Source organism: Aythya fuligula, chromosome 1 (assembly GCF_009819795.1).
Source record: "Aythya fuligula isolate bAytFul2 chromosome 1, bAytFul2.pri, whole genome shotgun sequence".
Taxonomy (NCBI): Eukaryota; Metazoa; Chordata; class Aves; order Anseriformes; family Anatidae; genus Aythya; species Aythya fuligula.
This window is the reverse complement of record NC_045559.1, coordinates 62108941-62118258: the sequence shown is the minus strand read 5'-3', so window position 1 is coordinate 62118258 and position 9318 is coordinate 62108941. Positions and strand designations below refer to the sequence as shown.

Genomic DNA, 9318 nt, shown 5'->3' with positions numbered 1-9318 from the left:
GGCAGACCACTTGGGTAGAATATAGGAATATTGTCAGAGAATGCAGAGGTGCAATGAGAAAGGCCAAGGCCTAGTTAGAATTAAATTTACAAAGAGACATCACGGACAACAAGAAGGGCTTCTTCACATACATCAGTAGCAAAAGGAAGACTAAGGAAAATGTGGGTGCGCTGCCTTGAGCACAAAAGGAGGTGGGTGCCTTGGTAATGGCAGATACAGAGAAGGAGGAGTTACTGAATGCCTTCTTTGCTTCAGTCTTCACTGCTAAAGCTAGCCCCCAAACACTACTGAGACCAGAAACGAAAGAAAATCTGGAGAGAGGAAGACTTTCTCCTGATTGAGGAGTATTGGGTTAGAGGCTCAGGGGAGACCTTATTGCTCTCTGCAACTACCTGAAAGGAACTTGTGGGGAGCTGGGGGTAAGCGTCATCTTGCAGATAACCAGCGACAGGACTAGAGGGACTAGAAGGACTAGACAGCCTTGAGTTGCGCCAGGGGAGCTTTAGGTTGGAAATTAGATTTCTTCTCAGAAAGAGATTGGACAGACATTGGAGTGGGTTGCCCAGGGAGGTGGTGAAGTCACCGTCCCTGGGGGTGTTTAAGGAAAGTTTGGACATGGTGCTTAGGGACATGGTTTAGTGGGTGATATTGGTGGTAGGGGTATGGTTGGACCAGATAATCTTGGAGGTCCAACCTTAATGTTACTATGCTTCTATGAGGAAACAGTGTGTCCTTAAATCCTGCCAAGATCTCATGTTTCAGCTTGTCCCCCTGTCTCTGATCCACTCAGCTGTGAAGGGTCTGCATCTGTCTAAGCGCCAACCCCTTGTAGGCCCTGAAGGGGTGATGTTAGGTGTCCCCAGCCACCTCTCCTCTCAGCTGACCAAGCCCTGCTCCCTCAACATCCGCTCTCCAGCCCTGACCAGCTCAGTAGCCCTCCACCGAGCTCCCTCTAGTTTGTGTGTCTTTCCTGCACTGGAGGCCCCAAACCTGGCTGTGGTACTTTACACATGGTCTAGAAAGTGCTGAGTGAACAGATACTTCTGTCAACCAAATACAGCCCTCTGTACTTTCAGTAATATTCCACATTTTGAAATTCCCTTTTGGAAATTCCAAAGTGCTAAAGTACAGCCTCTTCTGCATTTTTTCTTTTTGTATTTTCACGCCTGAAAACCTTTCTTTCAGCATTGGCATGGGAAGCCGAGATTTCCAGAGGCACTGAAGCAGGACGCCCAAATCATTCATGATTTCGCCTGCATCTTGAGTTTCCCTAAAGCCTCCATCTCAAATTTGTTTTTTCTGTATTTACTCGGATTCTCATTTCAGCAGTGGCAGGCTGGATGGCTGCCACCAGACACCTCCCCGTGTTTAAGAAGGCATTCAGAAGGCGGCCAGTGGCCCGCTTTGCTCCATCCTTATCCCCCAAAGCGGCAGGGGGCTGGTGGAAGCGTTCCCCAAGCCTCTGCCCTGCCGGGGAAGCCCAAGACGAGGACCGAGACTGTGGGGCCGCCCAGGGGCGTTGGTGGGCGCACCCGTCCCCGCGGCGATGAGGGCGGGCCGGGACCCGGAAGAGGAGCCGCTGCCGACCGCCTGACTTCCCAGGCAGGCAGACAGGCAGGCAGGCAGAAGGGGCGGGCGCCATGCTGCAGTTCTTGGTAAGGCTCCGCCGGGCAGCGGCGGCGCCGCCATTTCGCGGCGGGGCGGAGCGAGGCGGCGGCCGGGGCGGCGGGCTGAGGGCTGCGCCGCAGGGCGGGCGGGGGCGGCGGGGGGGCCGCGCGTGGGAGGCTCGCAGGAGCTGGCGGTGGAGGAGATGCGGGGTGTGCAGCCAGCGCCTGTGGCCGAGCAGCCTCGCCGCGGAGCCTCCCGGCTCAGCGCTGTCAACACAGGGAGACCGAGTTGATCGAAGCTGCGAGCACGGTGTCCTAGTGTTGGTGGTTTCCTGCAGTTTCTCTTCTCCCGCTCCTTAAGGGCGATCCTGGCCGTTCCGGTCGCACCCCTTTTTGTCAGGGAGCTGCACGGGTGCTCAGCTTCTCTGTCGTACGGTGCCGGCTGCGGTTCAGCTCCCTGCAGGGTGGCTTTGCTCTGTTTCTCTGAAAATAAGGATGTTATGTCTTGTTTATATCTAAATCATGCCCTTAGTTTGTCTTTAAGATTCAGCAAATTTTCCTTGCTCACGGTGGTAACCTCTGGCTGCTCAAATGCCTCTGTACTAGTGCATACATGGACCTCCCTCCTTTTGGGAGAGCAGTCGCTTTCAGCCCTTGCCATTTTGCACACCTCTAAAAATTCATCAGTGGAGGTGCTTCTTTGTGTGTGTTTAAGTTATGGCAAGTGATAATGTTTCATTACTGCCTTTCTTTAAATCCCCATCTATTTAATAGATCATTTATTTATTTATTTATATTATTTTTCTCTCTTATTTTCCTTTCTGTCTTTATGCTTCCCTAAACTCTTCTGGATGTCTAAGGTTGGAAGCCTGTCAACTCTTAACTAAATACTTAATTAAATATTTAATTTTTACTGTCAATTCAGAAAATAAATTACCTGTCCACAAATAAAGAAGATATACTCTGTTGTAACAAAGTACAGAAACAGTCTCCCATTTTTAATTCTAGTTCTGTGTGTCATTGAGGGTGGTGGTGGTGCTCTAGGTTTTCAGTTTTGTTCAGATGCTTCCCAGTCAATACAAACAATTAGTGGTATCCTTTAATGCTTTAATAGGGAAGAGTAAGTCTGTTGGTTAGTAAGTTTCATACAAAGTGTTGATAAGGACAAGAAGAGACGGCCCTTTCTAAGTTGAGACAGCCTTTTGTGATTCTATGGAATGAATAAAAAGACCCATTTCGTATCTCAACTTCAAAACAAAATGTAACAATAAGTTGATATGAAAGCCTCAGTAATTTCTGTAGCAGTCTTTAGTTGTCTCTCCACTCAACTGAAAATACTCAGTAACAGTAAATACGCCTAGCCAGTCTCAAAGTTTGTGTTTATCAACTCTTTGCTTGCTGTTAATGTTTTTTTTTTTCAGTTTCTAGATAAAAACCTCATTATGACATCTCAATTAGTGCCTGAAAGTTTGAAAAAAGATAAGTTAATTCTGAGCTTTTTTCTTCTTTGAGTGTAGATTGGGTGTTTGACTTTTGCTCTCCCTTGTTAGGGCTGTAACAGGGAGATAAAGGGATAATCTTGACAACCTTATTTTTTTGTTACCCGGAGTTAAGCATAACTTAACTAGGCATTTGCCTAAAATATGTCTCGAAATGCTGGGTAGAAATTGGATGACCCTGAACTTTCAGAAGCTTTATTGTCCTTAATTAATACGCAAACTTTAATTGCCTTTATATTTTGCAGTCCAAATTTTTTGAAGTCTAAATACTGAGATTTTTTCCCACTGTTTGAATTGTCAGCTATTGAAGTAAATGTAACTGGGTAGATTAGCATTTCATTCTAGAGCAGACTTTTCAGTAAAAGAGCATACTGAAAAGGTGTCCTAATGTCAGTACCATATGTACCAAATAAGGCTTACCACATAGCAGAACAAGAGATAGTTGTCCCATCTTTGGAACTATTCTAGGTTAAAAGTCTAGAAACCTGCTAGGATCTAGTTTGTGTTTTCCAGTGAATTCCTGAAGATATGTATGCTGGGGACAGAGGAAACTTGTTTCTATTACAATGACCCACTACATTAAGAGGAATCACAAGACTGGTTTACTTCAGTGCAACATTTGTTAATGTCTCTGAATAATTCTTTAACTGATAATTAAAACTACAACAGCAAATTATAACCGATGCAGCACCCACAAAAAGAACTACGCTTCTTTGTAAATTATAAACACTATGATCCTTAAAAAGTAATTACAAACAGACAATAAGATCAAAAGTATGGAAAAAATTACTGAAGTTATTGCAGTCATGGTTCATGGGGCAGCTTTCAACTGATTTTAATTTTCTGTAGCTAACTTTTCACCAGTGCTACTTAAGGAATCTGAGTCACTGAAAAGATGAGCTGTGCTGTATACCACTTTGGTCTTGGAAAAGATGTCTACTCAGACATGATGGGAAAGTTGTTGTGGACAGTGGTTTTAATTTTCTTAAAATAGTCTTATTTTGGCAGCAGTGCCTGAGTAATAATAATTTTCTTAAATAGAATTGGCCTCAGCTGAGAATGAATGGAGGCACAGTATTAGTAGTCTCTACTTCCAAAACAGTCAAATGAACTTTTATAGTATAGTGTGTCCTTATTATGGTGTGTAACAATTAAAAATATCCAGAGCCTTTTAGAGCTGCTGAGTGAAAATTTCATCATCTGCATTTGAAGAGAGGAATTTCTTTCCCTTGCAAAATGAATCATAGAATCATTAAGGTTGGTAAAGACCTCCAAGATCATCTGCTCCAACTGCCCCCCCCCCCCACACACCAACATTACTCACTAAACCATGTCCCGAAGCACCACATCCAGCGTTTTTTTTTTTAAACACCTTCAGGGATGGTGACTCCACCACCTCCCTGGGCAACCCATTCCAATGCCTGACTGCTCCTTCTGAGAAGAAATGTCTCCTCATTTCCAACCTAAACCTCCCATGGCACAACTTGAGGCCGTTCCCTGTAGTCCTATGACTAGTTATCTGCAAGAAGAGGCAGACCCCCACACCTTCCTTTCAGGGAGTTGTAGAGAGCAATAAGGTCTCTGCTGAGCCTCCTCTTCCCCCAGACTAAACAACCCCAGTTCCTTCAGCCACTCCTCTGCATAGGATTTGTGTTCCAGGCTCTTCAACGTCTTTGTAGCTCTTCTCTGGACACATACCAGAGCCTCAATGTCTTTCCTGTACTGCGGGTACCAAAACTGAACACAGTACTCAAGGTGTGGCCTCACCAGAGCAGAGTACAGGGGGATGATCACCTCCCTGGTCCTGCTGGCTACACTATTCCTGATACAAGCCAGGATGCCGTTGGCCTTCTTGGCCACCTGGGCACACTGACAGCTCATGTTCAGGCAAGCATCGACCAGAACCCCAGATCCTGTTCCTGTGAACAGCTTTTGAGCTGCTCTGCCCCAGGCCTGTAGTACTGCATGGGGTTGTTGTGGCCAAAGTGCAAGACACATCACTTAGCCATATTGAACCTCATTCCATTGGCCTCTGCTCATCGATCTAACATGTCACCGTCCACTTGAGGCTTTTCTTTGACTGGCAAGCACGGGAAGAAGATGAGAACTGTGCTTCCATTTTGTTCTTGCTCTCCTTCCAGAGTACAGTTTCACAGACAGCGTTCAAGCAACTACGAGTTTGCAGTTGTCAAAATAGGTTGTGCCCTGCACACATTCCAGCAATGCCTTCCTGCCTTAGAGGAGCCCCTAGATCAGAGTAGATTTGGCGTAAAGCTTATCTTCTGAGGTCCAAGGGGCCTGGTGGTTGCAGAAGAGAAGTAGCAGCAGTACTGCACTGGAGCAAAGTGGAGAGGGATGGGAAGCCAGCTGCCCATCAGTGACAGTACAGTTTTGCATCAGTTGAAGTTGATGGGGGAACACCTTTTAACTTGAGGCTGAGATCTTTTTGCTGTCAGAGCCTCTGTTGTGCGATTCCAGCTTGCAAATCTTTTTGTTGCTATTGTATTATTAATGTGTTGCATCATTCTGTGTGTGTATTCTTCCCCAGTGCTGAGTTTTACTCAGGTATTGTTTTACTGAGGTATTGATGTAAGCTTTTCAGTTGTGGACAAGGACCTCTGAGGAATGTGGGTCCCTGCTGCTATGTAGTTGTACTTTCCCAAGTTACTGCCTTTATGGGTTTGCAAATAACTTTACAAAGATGATCATAGCCTTATCCAGTCTTGGAGAATTGTGTTTAAAACACACCATTATTTCCAAAATACAACCCAGTTAAGGTTTTCCTAGAGAAGTGACTGGGTAAAATTGTGTCTGCCTTTGGAAGAAGGGCACAAAAGTACAACTAAAATTGAAACTCTACTTTTCACCTTTTTTTTTTTTTTCTTTCCTCAACCGATGTGCTTTTGATAGGATGCTAACAATTCTTTTCTTTCTCCCTTTTCAGCTTGGTTTTACTCTTGGCAATGTGGTTGGGATGTATCTGGCTCAGAACTATGATGTAAGTATCTTTGCATTCTCAGAATTGAATTTAATCTGAATTGAAAATATAAGGATGTTTTACTTCAATCAAAATTGAATCCATCTTAATTTTGTTGTTTTATTGGATTTGAATAGAATACAAATTGATATACAAATAGAATACAAATTGGTTTTGAGTAGAATACAAATACAAAAAAATACAAACCGTAATTACAGATAAACTCAGATTTAGATGGAACCACAAAGAGCTAGCTTCTTTCTGAATTTCACTTGTCTGTGGGTAGACATGTAGTAATGGGTAGAGCCTTAACTAATACTGGGGACCCAGAGCACAGATATTGTAACCAGACATCTACATAGGTAGAGGCAGGAGAAATAGAAAAAGTCTAGCCAGCTGTCTGGGAGATTTCAGTACCTGCTTCTATTTCAAACAGTACACTGATCTGCAGTCTTTCTGTCTTTGTCTGACTGAGAGTTTTCTCAGAGTTAGAAAAGAAGATTTACAGCCAAGTTTTCAATACAAGCTTTCAGTTTCTGCAGAGTAAGTAGAATCCCTTATAAGACCAGTTCCGCTTAACTGCTTGCGGGCTAAAGGAGTTACTGAATTTTAACATACTTTTTTCCCCTTTCTTTTATAATCTATACTAGCTTTTTCTTTTCAATATTTTTTACAAAGTTAGGAAAACGCAGTCAAAAGAATGTATTGTGTATCACTTTGTATTGTAAGCATAGTATAGTGTTTTTCTGGAAGCACTAATGATGTGTAGCCACAAGAGGGGGACTTCTGCTTTTGATTTGGAGGAAATGGTTCCCTGATAATGTAATGCTGACCTGCAGTGGTAATTTGGTAACTGGCAATGGTAATTTTATTGCTGGTATCAAGAATTATTTTTCTTAGATAACTTCTAAGATGAACTTGTCGTCATGAGATGCTAATTCTGCAATGATATGCGTGTGTGTTTAATTATAAGCATATGGAGAGTTCTGCTGATAACAATGTACTTCTCTTGGTTTATTTTAGATGTCAGACCTGTTAAGGGTTGGGCTTTTAATTTTGCTTTCTCAAAAGGAGCTTAAGTTTGAAAAATAGGGAAGAGAGGAACTTCTGACATTTCCTGTACTATCATCCTCAAACCATCCAACCAGAGGTCTGTAGTCTGTTTGGATTGAATATCCTTCGCTGTGGTCAGGGTACAACTGAAGTAAAAGTCCATGATTTTCTTCATAAATACCAGTGAAAATTTTGGTTTCATTTAATTAGTTCACTTGTAAAATCCTATGTTGATTCCAAATTTAGGTCGGAGTCATAAGTTAATCTTTTCCATCCCCTTTAAAAGTTCCTTTAAAAGTTCCTTTCTTTTGCCCCCCAAGTTGTCCAAACATACTGTTAGATTCCTTTTAAAAATGCTTTTGTTTTTAAATGAAAGCTGAAGCTTTGAATTTCAAAAGCAGCAAATTGAATTTTCATTCAAGTATGAAGCTGCAAAAGCTTGACAATTTGCAATGCAGTAAACTTCCCCGGTGGGGAATTTTGGTGCCCACAAAATGGGCCAGCAGATGTACTTCTTCACAGATTATTTTAAAACATATTGGCTGTTACTAAGCATCTCTTTTCTCCTTTTTTTTTTTTTTTTTTTCTTGGACCAGTATAGTACAATCTAATTTTCCCTCTGAAAGTCATTATTAAAGCCTGTGCATCAGTGATTGAATCACTTACTCTTTGGCAGTTCATTCTCTTTCAGTGAGGAAGCCAGACTGGTCTTACTGAATTTCTTCTGAAGTGATTTCTTTTCCTCCCTCCTGTTCCCATCAACACTGGCTGATGTTTTTTCTTAGCAGTCTGCCTATTCCAAAATATTTCCCAAAGTCCCATGTGAGGTGCTTTCTTCTGCTGTTTGCTTGAGGCTACGTTGCTTTTAACAAAATCTGTGCAAAGTAACAGATCCTGGGAGCAAGTGTCTATTACAAAGCAGTATAAACTTTTTAGAATTTCTGTGTTTATGGTATGGTCTTACCCGCTGAAGTTCATGAGATCACGTAACTCATTTTTTGTTGTTGTTGTTATTTGTTTCTTGTTTTTGTCTTTAAAGATTCCTAACATTGCAAAGAAGCTTGAAGATTTTAAGAAGGATGTGGAAGCTAAGAAGAAACCTCCCAGCGACAAGTCCTAAGGGACCGGTGTTACCCAAGTCACCTCTGTGCATGCATCAAGGATGCAATTTACCTTTCAGGCAACAAAGATCAAGTAGAGGTTTGGCATGGGAGCTTCCTCCGCTTTTAGTCTCCTAGAGCCAGAATGTCCTGTTTTGAAAAAGCAACCATGAACTTTTTTGTGGGACTGATTTTCAAGGGTTTCAGAATTTTGGATTTGCAACAATATGACTGGATAAGATCACTTGTACTTTTCGTTATTGCTTTTCCTAATATTTTATAGCACATTTTTACCTGATCCAACTGGAGAATAGTGTTAGTCCTATTATTATGTATACCTCATACTTTGTAATACCCTAAGTCTTAGAATACCACAAAAGAAATTAAATGCATCATGAATTAACTTTCAGGGTTTCTTGTAATTTATTGTGGGTACTTCTTAAGATCTGCATTCCATTTGAGATGAGAACTTCCTGAGAGGTGCAACAATAAAGTTAATTTATCAAGCTATGAACTTGGGGGGAGGGAGAAGTTTCTGCTTTTTCCGTTATGTTAAGTGATCACTTCTACCAGTGTAAAATTTGTGCTATCTCTGACGATTCCAGAAGGCATAAAAGGTTGTCTAATTTAACCTACGTTTCATTGTTTCTTCTACTGTTGTCTCTTCCTGTTCTTTCCATTTGACTTGGTTGCCTGAGGATATCTCTGTAATGATGGGTAGGATGGCATAGAAAAGAGTTATCTTCCATTTGTGGTAACTAAGACATTTGGTTACAGTAACAGTTTGAATCCAAACTATTGACTGTGTATTTAATGGACCAATTTGCATAATTATTCCTGCATAGAGACAGGAGATGGATTTGATGATCTTTGTGGTTCCATTCCAACTTGGAATATTCTATGATTCTATTTCTATCAAATATATTTGGTATTACCTATCACTCTGCATGGTCTTCAGCCCACTGGCTTTTCATTTGGCTCAGTTTATCTACAATGTATTTTCATAGGATTAGAACCACTTTTCTACTGTGCCCCTTACTGTCTGTCTGGTATGTTCCTCTTCACCTTTTTCTGCCACTAAA

The 9318-nt window shown here is 42.0% G+C and overlaps 1 protein-coding gene across 1 annotated transcript; it reads left to right on the top strand.

Moving 5' to 3' along the window:
- The first annotated feature begins 1568 nt into the window (after positions 1-1568).
- Positions 1569-8867, top strand: STMP1 (short transmembrane mitochondrial protein 1). The gene is made up of 3 exons (XM_032207840.1): positions 1569-1655; positions 6051-6104; positions 8176-8867. Exons 1-3 carry the CDS (start codon positions 1641-1643, stop codon positions 8254-8256), a joined length of 150 nt encoding a protein of 49 aa, XP_032063731.1. The 5' UTR covers positions 1569-1640; the 3' UTR covers positions 8257-8867.
- Positions 8868-9318: the final 451 nt, after the last annotated feature.